Genomic DNA, 13,046 nt, shown 5'->3' on the forward strand with positions numbered 1-13,046 from the left:
CCACTTTAGGAAGGATGTTGACACTTTAAAGTTAGTTGTGCAAAAAGCAGGAAAATGAGTTCTGGTGCAATAGAGTTTTTACTGCTATGGGTAAGTAATATGCGCAAAATCTCTCTTCCTGTCTCCCCAGTGCAGGTCTGCAGTTGAGGGCAGACCATGATCTAAGTGTACAAAATCCTGCCAAAGACATCTATCGTGATGACTACCCAAAAGCAAGCACACGAATGGAAACCAGTTTAAATGAAAGCAAAGGAGGAGGGATAACACGCTTTATTTGTTCGTTGATAATTAATCCTCTACTGCTGAAAAGGTCATTGCTTTTGCAATGACATAATTGGAGCCACAAAATATTTTGTCAAATGTTTTGTACATGATGGTTTTTGGAAGCGGTACTTCTGCGCAGCGTTCCATCATGATGATGACGTGTCTCCATTTTTGACTAGGGCCAAATTTTTAGCCGTGTTTATGGAGCTCTTGTATGTTAGTAATAATGCATGCAGAAAAGGCACGCTCCTCTTCTCAGTTCGGGATATGTGCTCGTATTGTTAGGGAAATTAGAAGCTGTTTATTGCGGTTTATCGGAAAAGAATTGCTCATGCCGGTGTGTGTTTGTTGTGCTGAGGGTGTGGTCAGCAATTCCAACAATCTGCCGATTCGGCAGTAATAGCCAACCTTTAATAAGTGAAGAATGCACTGCCGTGGCAACTGGAAGTTGTGTAGATAATTGCTTTGTCACTTTCTGTTTGATTAACCGTTCTTGGGGGGGATGGGTTTGTTTTAGGACGGCAATGATACGTAAATAGCCTTTCATGATCATCCATCTCTAACACTTCTTCCAAATGCGAGAAAAAATTGATCATTGGCAGAGGGTCTCTTTTGTAATACTGAGTTATTTTTTCCCACAATTCTTAGCATTAGGGCATAGAGGCCTGAAAACCTAGGTTTAAATGTCCTGAAATAGGAAGAGCTTAGGAACCGTCTCCAAATTCCTACATGCATCTTTTGTACTTTCATCCCTTGTTACTTGTGTGTCAGCTTTTGGGTCGAGATGGCTTGCTTTCCTATAGTATTTCACTGTATATTGAAATGGTGGAATTGGTTCTTATGTGGCCTGTGATGTATTGGCATCCTAACCCCAGTCCCAGTCTCACATCAGCCTTCCAGTGGATAAAATAATATTGAGGAATATGGATGTACAGGCAAATGGCCATATTGTGATGGGTTGGTGCCCCATCCTGGATTGTTCCCTGCCTTGTGCCTATAGCTACCAGGATAGGCTCGGGACCCCTGGAGACACTGAGTAGGAGAAGTCGATATAGGAAGTAGATGAATGGATAGATATTAGGAAGTAATCAGTTTTGAGTACCCCGTGCTTTAATAGTTTGTGTCCAGAATCATGTATTTTTGTTTGCTGAAACCTGTATTGTGGGAAGTTTATCGCTTTGCATAGCAGAAGTTAATGTGGTTTCAATCAGCTTGTTTGATGCACTGCGCTAAAATGAAGAAATGGTGAATGGGGGTTTTTTTTCCCCTGCTCACTTTTTCACTTTCGACCAACATGTTGCTACTCAAAACAACCTTAAGGGCGGTTTTCTGTGCCAGCAGGTTGTGTAACCCTTTGTATCTACTGGTAATTTAACATATTTATGGTTCAACTTGAAGGAAAACAAGTAAGTGCAGCTGGATAAGAGCCCAAATGTTCTCCATGAGTTTTTTTTTTTTGCTATCTGACTGCATAACTCCTTTAGGCAGTGTTTCCCAATTCAGACCTCAGGGAGCCTCAGACGGTCCACGTTTTTGCTCCTACAGGGAGCTGGGAGGGAGCAAAAATGTGCATTGCCTGGCAGGGAGCTCAGTGGAAGCAAAAACAAGGACCGGCTGTGGGTCCCTGAGGACCGGATTGAAAAACGCTGCCTTAAGGGAAGAGATGTGCAGGTTAAGCTCGTTGAGTTATTGACAGGCAAGTGCTTTTGCTCTGAGACATTTGGGCAGTTTGAAAGATGCTGCTTACCACCACTCAAGCCTTAAAGTCACTTAGGAGAAGATGCTGAAGCAGCATTTTCTGTAAACCAGCTAGCTAGCTACAATTTTTTGACTCCACTTGCTGGTGATTTATTTAGTTTTTGAAACATCTGAAGGGATGCGAGGAAGAAACCAATCCGCCCCTTAACAGCGTGACTGTTCTCAGATCTTGGTTTACATGCGCTCAGAGGGTACTAATCAAACAAATATAGGCACACACAATTCATTCAATTCATTCATGCAATGTATAAGTCATGAAATCAGATGTCAAATCCTTGTCAAAACTCTTGGATGTTCTCCTTTCTTATGGCTAATTGCGCAGCCAGAGAACTTTATAGAATTTTAATGATGTGCCGGTTTTCTTTGACATGCATCTGGAGTACTAACCAGAGCGGATTAGTCTTTCTTGCATCACTCAGTGCTCAGCAAGTATACCCAGATCCTAATGTGTGCTACAGTGACATGCTGCTTGTATTCCAAAGGCCGGGTTTTTTTCTTCTTTGCATCTGGCTCTTCTGATAGCAACGTTTGTCAAACTTCTGAAACAGAAGGTGCCCCCTGCCAGTTAGCACTTCCCTGAATTCTCCTGTGAATATTTCTGAGACTCTTGTCCAGATTATTCAGATTATTTTGTGAAGTCCTGTTGTTGAAGTATTCTCCCGTTTTATGTATTTACTCTAATTTAAACAAGCAAACCTCACTCAGATCAGAGGTTGGTCAACTTTCATTAGCAGGTTGGCGTGAGATTTTCAGTTCAAGACAAGTCTGCATACTCATTTACACGTATGCAGCAGTTTTATTATCTTGTAAATAGTCTGCAGAGTTTGCAAACTACCCCAACGCTTTTGATGTAGCTAATTGTGTATTTATAATGGAATAATATAGATTTTCTGCAAGATTTCTTGTGTGAATCAGAAAGTGCATCACAATGCGTGAGAGTTGGCAACCTTGTCAGGGCAAGTTGTGACAAGGACTCACCAAGTCATGTGTCCTGCTTTTTTTGTCCTTCTGATGTCATTTCCTGTGCAAGGGTCTACTCCATTGGTGGAGATGGGGGTGATATCTTTACTGCTTCTCAGGCCTGAAAGGACTGATAAAAGACCCCTTTCTTCATTTGGAGCTCCTAAGCATTACCTCATGCTTGGTAACATTTGAGATAAGGTCATCAAGATTCTGAAGATGTTAGAAGAATGTAGGATTACAGCACGAGGAATGAAACAAACTATCAAAAGTTTACAACAGTCATGTTACTTTTTGTCCTGTAATTTCATAATAGTTTGTAAATAATTGCATTGCATTGACTGTCTAGACTTAGTAGTTCATTCAGCAATGCACAACATTGCAAAGAAGCAGTCCTTTGCTGCTGTTTAGATGCAGCATCATAAACTGCTCCTCTCCTCTACTATGAGCCGTGTTTTTCAGCAATTTTTGCTTGTTCTCCGTGCGGCATGTTGGTGAACTCTGGATGGGACAAAAGCATCAAGGCATCGTGTAATTCTGGCCACATGAAAGCTCAGCTTGTTGCTCTGTGGAAAAACATTCCATTCAAAGCCTCAGATAACTTGACGGCATTTCCTTTTGGGTAATTCCTTATCGTTGGGTCATGAATGTGTCAGATCTAAAAATCATAACTAATTATAAGTGCTGGCCACCAAATCCTACTTAGCACTTTGGTGCAAGATATTGGTGCTGAGTGTGGATATCATCTGTTGTCACAGTTTGTTATGGTGTCTTGCCACCCAACACAACACCCTTTCTTTGGGACCGTTAAGATTTGGGTATTTATTTTTGAGTGTGTAAACGTGAAGTTTCTTTGACGGTGAGTATGATGCCGAATGTGAAGCTGCCAGCCTCCCGTCGCTCGTGTTTTCACCCGGAAACAGCTATGGGCTCGGAATAGCGACTCCTTCGGCTACTGCTTAGCGAGAAGAGACACATGCAAATGGAACATTCCTGTTTTGACACGTACTCCCGGCAGCTGAAGACACCTTGGTGATCTATAAGTGGCTCTGCATTTATCTTTTTACATTTACTTATTTTGTAGACACCTTTGTCCAAAGCTTTGCACACACAAGGCAAATAATACATCACAACCATGGAGCTGTCAAGGAGCCAACTTTGGTATAAGTGCAGGTATGCTGCCAATGAATGACCAGAAAAAGCCTTGGAAAAAAGTGCAACAGGAGAGCTATTTAAATCAAAACATCACGAGTACCAGGTTCCTACTAAACAAGTAAAAAAAAAAAAAAAAACTGCAAAAAACAAGAGCATCCAATACAGCCACAGCATGATATGGCAGATGAAGACGAAGAGCAGGTCAGTGGTTGGAAGTGCTGTTGGATGAGGTGTTTCCAGAAGGTCGCGAGCCACCAAGAACTCGGCAGCACAACTAGGAGTGTGGAGAAACTGCTTCCTCTATCAACAGTAAAACACACATTTTCCAGTAAAGGTACAGACTCTCATTTTTGGTTTCTGTATCATTTTGGTTATTGGCTGACCACAAGTGCTGTGCACCAACTCTCAGTTCTACAGTAGCTGTTTGATTGTTTTAGTCATAATACTGTTCAAAAAATGAGTTTTGTTTGCACCACTCCGGCCCTTGTCCATATGAGAGGTATCTGGCTGATTTTGGAGTGTGAAACACACACAAGTGCCAATATTAAATACAAAATGAAACGTGTTGAAATGGGGTTCACTGCTTGTCTGAAATGAACCTTATCCTTATTTGGGTTGTGTAGCTTAATCGAGACTTCTGTACATAGAGTGTTGGGGGGGGGGGGGCTGCTCAGTCCCATCAGCTGCTCTCTTACCCTGACGCAAGCAGTCCACCTGCTAGAATGCTCACAAACAGCTTGCCTGTTCTCATTGGTGCGTGAACTGGTCACAAGAGCATCGGGCTTAACAAAATAGAATGCTACGGGTTGTCCCAGATGTTCTAACGTGAAACACGACTCCAGTGGGTCCTTCAGCTCTGCTGTGGGGGGGAAGGTCTGCAGGAGCGTGATGGAGAGGTGAGGAACCCTGTGCTCAGTCCCTGGCACAGGCCAAGCCGGACCCGGTGAAACCCCACAGGGGGGACGAGAAGCATCTCATTCAGGCGGCTGCAGATGTCCGAGCTGCTTTTGTTTCGGCCCGTCTGGGATCTACTGTACGGCTGTGCTGCCTTCTGCCCGATTCGATGACTACATCCATTCAGCGCACGCGTAAACCCCCCCCGTAAGCCGAGCAAGCGCTGCCAAACAAAACACATGAATAGATGAATACATCCTGAGTGACCTGCTATCGCCGGGCTAATCTGTTCCCTCGCTGGATACTTTTTAAGGGAATTTTTCTTACTCGAGATTGAGATAATCAGGGAAATAAGCTGGTCCGGGGCCGCCGGGCCTGTTGCATCATTTCGTGAGCCACTTTTGCTTATCCAGAAAGTCTGCCCCCATAATTCCGCTGTATCTGTCTCTAGATCCTGTGCTGCGGTGTTCGTGAGATAACGTGAGAGAGAACTTTCACTCATCTCCGTGTGTATAGTGTGTGCTCACCGACATAACGGCATGGCAGAAAGACATGTGAGGTGCTTTTCCAGCTGATCTAATGTGCCCGGCCGTACCCATTCTCCAGTGCCATGCACTGTCAAAAAAAAAGAGTACCAATTTGTACCTTTGCTTGTCACTGCATTGTACCCTTAGCTGTAGGTAATAGTTCATTTCAGTATTTTGAAAGGTACAATGAGGAACATTTTTGTACCGCTGGGGGTACTTTAATGTTGTTTCTACCTTGGGAATGTTCTTCAGAGTCCATTTCTGTACCTTAAATTAGACTGAAAGGTACATTTACCTACACCTGGGGTACCATTGGCAGACCATTGAGGGTACAGCCCCAGTCACAAACAAAGGCACAAATTGGTTAGAAGTTACACAACAGGCTTCATTTTTTTGCCATATTTAAACGCCATGTCACATTTACTGACACATTCTTAGCACAGCTGGTCCTGAAGCTCAGAATTTTTCATGCTGGGTTCCTGTCTTGTAGGGTTAATACCATGTGAGTGACATTTCTTGGCCCAGAACGTCATTGTTCCAGCATGAAATCATTGGCTTGCCGTGAACGACATATCATTCGGAGGCTTGACAGTCTTGTCGTAGGCAGTGGTGCGCAAATGCTGTCACAGAGAGTACTTGTATCCTGAGCTTCTGTGAAATATTATTGGCAGCTTTTAGGCTAATTACCCAAATGCAAATGTCAATCCCCTTCCATGTGAACCGTCAATATCTATCTGAATGGATGAAATGTGGTTCAGTGCCTGTTAGCATGTATTTGGTGTCTAAGTTTGAACAAAAAAAAACAGTATGAGTTTCCATCTTAGGAGTTGAAATCGTTTTTTAATCTGAAGCATGAGACATTAAAAGTGAATACTGGGTGGTCTCACAATCAATCAGCCAGTCAGTCAATTAAAACTAAACTGGCCAGCCCAATTAGCGGATGGATTTCTACACTGATTTGTCCATATTGACTAATTTGTTCCACTGAGGAGTCCCCACGGCAATTTATACTCTTGGAAGTGTCTATAAACATGCAAATCGCGCGAATGTGCATGTCCGATGCAAGGGTGCGCACACATGCAACGTGGTATTCTCCCCTCTCATTTGCATGGAGGTGTGGCCTCCTTGGCTGGCAGCGAGCCCGCCGGCCGCATGTTTCTTGCCCCTAGAGTGTGCTCGCAGCCCTGCTCGTGTGCTCAGGAGTGCAGGAGAGACCTGGTCTTTTGTGCAGTTCTGCTGCCTGAATCCCCTGCTCCACCCGTGTCCACAGCCAAGGTCCGGCTGGGCGGCTGCTGCCGTGGAAACAGGGCTCTGAAAAGAATAATGAGGGCTGGGCTCTAAAAACAAGAATGCGATTGTCCTGTTGATGCGTTGGCAAATGAGATTGTTAATGGATCTTTTACTCTCTCTCTCTTTTCCCCCCCAATGCTCATTTATAAATATCTTTCCAGGTTTCTGCTGTGGTCTCGTGCTGGATATCCAACAAAACGACTGCTTTAGATTCTTTACTTTATGACCCTTAAATGTTTACTTCACTGGATACTTGTTTTGGTTTGCGCTGAGTGTGTACAATGTTCTTATGGATGCTTTTGAGACACATTACTGCTTTTTTAAAAAAAAAAAAAAAAAAGTCTGTCCTTCCAATTGCATTTATGCGGGATTTTCAAAAACTTCAATGAGATGCTTTTTTGCAGGGGGGTTAGTGCAGCCAGCTGCCGGTTTTGTCAGCTGGGCGTGGGAGGATGAGCTGGGTGGGGGCTGGGTAGAGGAGAGAATGAGGGCGGGGTCAGAGACTGGGCGGGGTCAGAGACTGGGCGGGGTCAGAGACTGGGCGGGGTCAGAGACTGGGCGGGGTCAGAGACTGGGCGGGGTCAGAGACATGACGGCGCGAAAACTCTCGCCAGTCATGCGACTGAGTGCCGGAGGGACAAAACCCACCCCGGATGACAAGTTCCCAGAAAGACCATGCTTTCGTTTTCTACAACCCAGTCTCTCACCCTGTCCCCCCCAGCTGACCCCCCTCAGAAAAGAGACGTTCTTTTATCCTTGCTTCCACCTCCCCAGTTACCAGGCAGCCGAGGTTGGTGTCTGACACGCTATGCTGGTGAGTGTCTCGCTTCCTGGTCGGTAAATTAGGCCGTGTTAATGTCCCTGTTAACGTACGACGTTACGGCATGAATGTGGACAGGACTGACCGAACACTGTGCACCGCATCGTACTTTAACAGAGACGTGAGACCCATCCTGGAGCATGTCTTTTTTTGTCCATAGCCAGGACCCCAACAACAAGGGTCTTCAGACCACAATCAAACTCCCTACCACCTATCTTGCTAGTTCCTCCCTTGGGGGTGGGGGGAAGCTACTGGAGTTTATGGCGGGCATCTTCCTGCTCCATTGGCCACTGGAGAAAATGAGTACATCCTCGTGAGCTCGGAGATCTCTGGGGATTATTGATGAAGCTGAGTGTCACACCAGGCTTCTGAACGGAGGCAGTGCTGCTTTCCATTGTCCTGGGGCACGTAAAGTGGAAAGTTCTTGGGTGTTATGCATGGACACGTACTACCCCCACAGCCCAGGAGACACAAAGCCAGAAGCCCTGTGTTGCCCCCGCTCTCCTCTTTGTGTCTCCTGCACTAATTACGCATGCGGTGCGATTGTATGAAGAAGGTTTACATTCACTGCAGTTTTGCCCTTTGAGGGTGACTGTGGTCTAGATTTATTTATTTTTTTAATCATACACTATCCATTTAAAAAAAAAAAAAAATTATTTTTCATTTAATTTTTCTGTTGCAAGTGCAAAAGGACGCACAAGTAAATGGAGCATTACAAGCATATGGCTTGTCGAGGAATCGACTAGGCAAAAGTGCAGCTAGACTGAGCTCCCAATGCACACCCAGGTACAAGTGTAAGCAGTATTGTAGTGAGAGCTACACAGCATCTGCCCAACAAAGCAGGAACCTAATTAGACGACTATTCAAATCAGCAGACAGTGCTGCATGAAGAACATTCAGGGAATTTATGGAGAGGTCTCAGGCCAGTGGAGGAATTCCTGAAACAGATGGGTCTCGAGCCGTTTTTTGAAGGTGGAGAGGGAATCTCATGACAGGATGCGGTTCAGCAGCTCATTTTTAATACATGCTATGTGTCAGGAAGTACGGCTAACAATTTTTCGTCAAATCACCCAACTGGGAATACAAATTTCATATGTAGCGCTCACAAAGTCCTGGGGCGCTTGCTTAATTCAGTAAAAATATTGCAGATTTATTGGATTTATAACAAAAATCACTAAATTATTCATTTATTTTTTTAAACTATATCACATTAGAAACCCATTATAGTCCTAAAAGAGCTGTTCTAAAGCTTATAAGTTCCTTGACGAGCAGTCTCATTGCATGGTCAGTACCACCTTTGCAATAACGTAGAACACCAAATATTTGTGTTTAGTATCACTTTGGGAGCCAGTGACTGCAATTGCAATTAATAGTGAAATGTCGAGAACAGAACTGAATGAATCAGTAAAAAAAATGACACTTAATAAAAAGAAAATGTATGTGTGGGAAATTTGTGCAGATGTGTTAAACATTGTTTGTCAATATTCTTATGTTGTGAAACCAATAAATCTGACATTTATTACAGAATTAAGCCAGTGGCCCACCTTCTGTTAGTGCTGTATATTGCTTGATATAGTTATTGTTAAATTGCTTCACGAACGACAGTAGCTCAAAAACCAGCAGACTAAGGTTAAGATTCAAGATTTGATTTACTTTTATTGTAGCTAACATGCTAACAAATTATATATTGTCATGGTTTGTTTGGCAAGCGGGTGAGTCAAGTAAGGTTTCGTTTTAAATAATGCAAACCTAATTTGATAGAAACCAGAATACCTACAATCCTGCTGGGGTGACTGAATGCTTGGTTGCAAGTTGCGGAGCTATTGGCTTGCTGGAGCGGCAAGACAATATTTTTAAATGGAACAGAACATTGGCTGTACAGAACAGAACTTAGAGTTACAGGCCAGAAATGTGGGGAAATGGTTAAAGGTGTGTTCTCTGCTTGTTCTTTTTAGAACTGCGTCATAGCTAAACAAGACATGCAGTGCTACAGTTAGCACTGAGAAACGCCCACTGTGGTTAGATTTTTTTTTTTTATTTATTTACTTGTATTTATGTTGCACTTCAGGTTAGATTCAGTCTGTATGGTTGTGAAGAAGATCCTTCTGGATTCCTTGGGCACCCAAACTCCTTTTATCCGTTTCCTCCTGCCACTGACGGTAAACGGGGGAGGGCTTGTTTTTTTTCTACATGATCCACAAGACCTGAGTTATTGACATTGTAGCATGGGTGACAGTCACCCCAATAATGTTTCTGTTTCAAATCTGTCATCCCGACTTTGACATTGCATCAATTGCAGCCGTCCTCTTTTGAAAACATTGCGTGTGTTATGTTGGAGTGGTCTCTGAATCGTTCGGTTGCACTTCAGATTATCCTGTATTCATTCTGATTCCAGGACTTTGACCCAAGAATTAACATGCAATGTGTACCTGGCTGACTTAGTCTCTTCACTGTCAGCCGTGATATGATCCCCCAAGTCTAGGGATGGGGTGTAACGGAATAATAAGGAAAGTGGAATGGGACAAGAGAGAAAACAGTATAAGGGGATGTAAAGGGGTTCTTTTTATATATTTCTATTTCACAACACATACACTAAACAATTAACCCGGTAGAATGGACTACATGAGTGACCATGGCCAAAGCAGACAAAAGGGGTGTAGAGATTGGGACCTGGAGGCAGCCTGCCTTCCGTAGGCATCCGGGTGCCTCTTCTGTTATTTCCCTTTGTTCAGAGCATCCCTGGGCTCGGCCTTTTGGCGCGTTTTCGATGGAGAAGCACCACCCCTTGCTGGCAGGGTTTTTCATAACCCTCTCCTCAAGACTATTAATAATCTTTGGGGAAAGGCTCAAGCCACAGGAGAGCAGCATCAGAGGCCTTGTATCTTCATAAATCATGGACTGTCCTGCTGGAGCCTTGCAAATAAGTGCTAGCTGAACCGCGTACCTACGGAAGACGACGTCATTCACACTGCTGGTATTCTCTAATTGGTTCACATTCCCAAAGGATAATATGGTTTTAGAGTTTGGAGGTGGCTTGAAGTACAAAAAAAATGCCAAGCAGCAGGATGACACCATTAGAATGACAATAGTTTTATCGATAAATGCATTGTTTTGGGAAATAACATTAAACAAATAGGCAATGAAATGTACAAGTACATACTACGGCTGTATTTTGATGTATATTCTACAGCATATTTAAAGACTGTTTGTGCTTCTAATACTATTTGCGTTTCTGACACTGAAACCTGGGAAAACTGACAGCTAAGATCTGGAAATGTCTGCGAACGTAATAATCCATCTTCACACCTGCAATAGATTCAAGGGTTTTAACGATTCGGGCCCATGGTGCATCATGAGGTGGAACTTCGTAGCCACGTGTGGCGAGACAACTGGTGTCACTGAAGTCTCATAGTACTGGATAGGAAAAATGAAACTCGCAGTTGTATATGGGTTTTTGCACTGGGTGCCCAGTTTGAGATGCTACACCAAAAACGATTGTGGATTTAAGTAGCATTTGAGCTTGGCACATGCCTAAGTTTAGTATGTTAGCATTAGCAATCTGGAGATATGGTAGCTAACGGGATGCACTTCCCAGCTGGGCCATTGTGTTTTCCTTTGTCTATGGCTAAATGGAACTGAAAGGAATGTGTTTGTGACCCCCATCCCACCCCCCAAGACCTTTCTGAGGCTCTGTTGGTGACCTGATACTGATTCTCCTTGCTTTCCCAGGTTTTGGGTTTTGTTCGTGGGGGGGGGGGGGGCGGAGGCGGAGTGTATTATCCAATCACAAAGACACATGATCACAGGCCGTAATCTATCGTCGGGCTTGTCATTAACATTTAGATCAAAATCAATAAGAACTTGCAGCTTTGTTTTTATGAATGGCTGCTTTTAAAAGCGTGTAGTCATAAATGCTGCAAAAGTAAATTGCTGTAAAAGAGGTGCTGCCCAATGATGCCCAGTAATGTGGTGATGTTCTTGTAACAGACCAGTGGGAAATAAATGTCCCAGTGTGCGCTGGCATAGCTGCTAGCGATGTGTTATTCTGCCTGTAAAACGGACCGTTTTCCTGGAGAGACTGCCTGGTAATTAATTGTGCAGTACACCTACAATTATGTGGGGTATTGGGTACAGTAAACAGCCCTTCGCTGCGGGCGGTCTGAGGTCCCAGACCCTGCCTTCGACATACTATCTCATGCCGTTCCTCCACACTGGTGGTCGTAAAATATGAGGTGTATGTGGGCAGCTTTGAGGTGTATGTGGGCAGCTGTGATTATGGGACATCCTCACCAGCACTCCAGCTGTTAAACTGTTGCCGTGCCAGCATGTGGTGTCCAACACCAAAACAGCATAGGTTTCCAGGAGCCTCTTGTGATAAAGGTAACTCTCCTTAGGGATGGGTGCATTGCAGGAAATGTAGAGGTGCTGCTGTCCTCCTCCAAAAAGTGGAAACTGAAGGAGAATTCAGATGCCTGACTAAAGCTACCAGTTCCGGCCGCACAGAGATGGGTCTACATTTTGGCTCATGGGGCGTCTTCTGTTACCTTCTGAACCAAATGCAGTTAGAGAACTGAGAAATCGGTGTATTGCACTGTGAGAAATGCATTGATTTATGTGGTTTCAGGTGCTACCCAGAAGAGCCAGGAAACGACTTCATCAAACCTCCCCCCTCCCCTTCCACACTTCTCCTCCAAAGTCGTGTTTCTGCCTCTCGTCTGCTGGCTCCCCGGGACTCGGACCGTGCCGCTCCGTCGACCGCCTGCCCGGAGCGCCATCCTCAGGGAACGTACAGGGAAGAGCCATCTTCAGCGGCTGCGTGCCCCGGAACCCCACGGACCACTGGCACAGGAGCACTTTAGGACTTTTTAGCCATGAGCGAGTTCTGGTTGTGCTTCAACTGCTGCATCGCAGAGCAGCCTCAGCCGGTAAGTTTTTCTGATAGCATAGATCACTCACCACTAATGGACATTAGCTCACCTGTGTCTCGTAGCACAGCTGCGATTAATGGACATTAGCTCACCTGTGTCTCGTAGCACAGCTGCGATTAATGGACGTTAGCTCACCTGTGTCTCGTAGCACAGCTGCGATGAATGGACGTTAGCCATATGCATGAAACCAGACTGACTGTGTAACTCCCAAAGTTTTATTTATTCTTGTTTTAATTTCCCCTTAAATTAATGTAAACCAAGACATTCTGTTGGTTGATGTAGAAACTGCCTTGCATGTCTCTGCACAGATAAGCTCACCCCCTCCATACGTACATGCACTATGTATGCATAGAAAATCTAGTGACGTGGGTAGAGTAAATAATGGCCAGGGTACTGCTGTGATTAACTACAACATTTCCCAATGATTCTCAGCTGATGCACAGTGACTAT

General features: G+C 44.3%; 1 protein-coding gene across 2 annotated transcripts in view; it reads left to right on the top strand.

The window, feature by feature from the left end:
* cdc42se2 (CDC42 small effector 2) overlaps window positions 1–13,046 on the top strand; it is a 32,043-nt gene that overhangs the window by 6,613 nt on the left and 12,384 nt on the right. For both annotated transcript variants that reach the window (XM_049020986.1, XM_049020988.1), the window contains exon 2: window positions 12,293–12,593. In XM_049020986.1, coding sequence (XP_048876943.1) covers window positions 12,540–12,593 — 54 coding nt within the window. In that variant the 5' untranslated portion in view covers window positions 12,293–12,539. The remainder of the gene's footprint in view (window positions 1–12,292; window positions 12,594–13,046) is intronic.

This window comes from Brienomyrus brachyistius, chromosome 7 (assembly GCF_023856365.1).
Source record: "Brienomyrus brachyistius isolate T26 chromosome 7, BBRACH_0.4, whole genome shotgun sequence".
In the NCBI taxonomy this organism is placed as follows: domain Eukaryota; kingdom Metazoa; phylum Chordata; class Actinopteri; order Osteoglossiformes; family Mormyridae; genus Brienomyrus; species Brienomyrus brachyistius.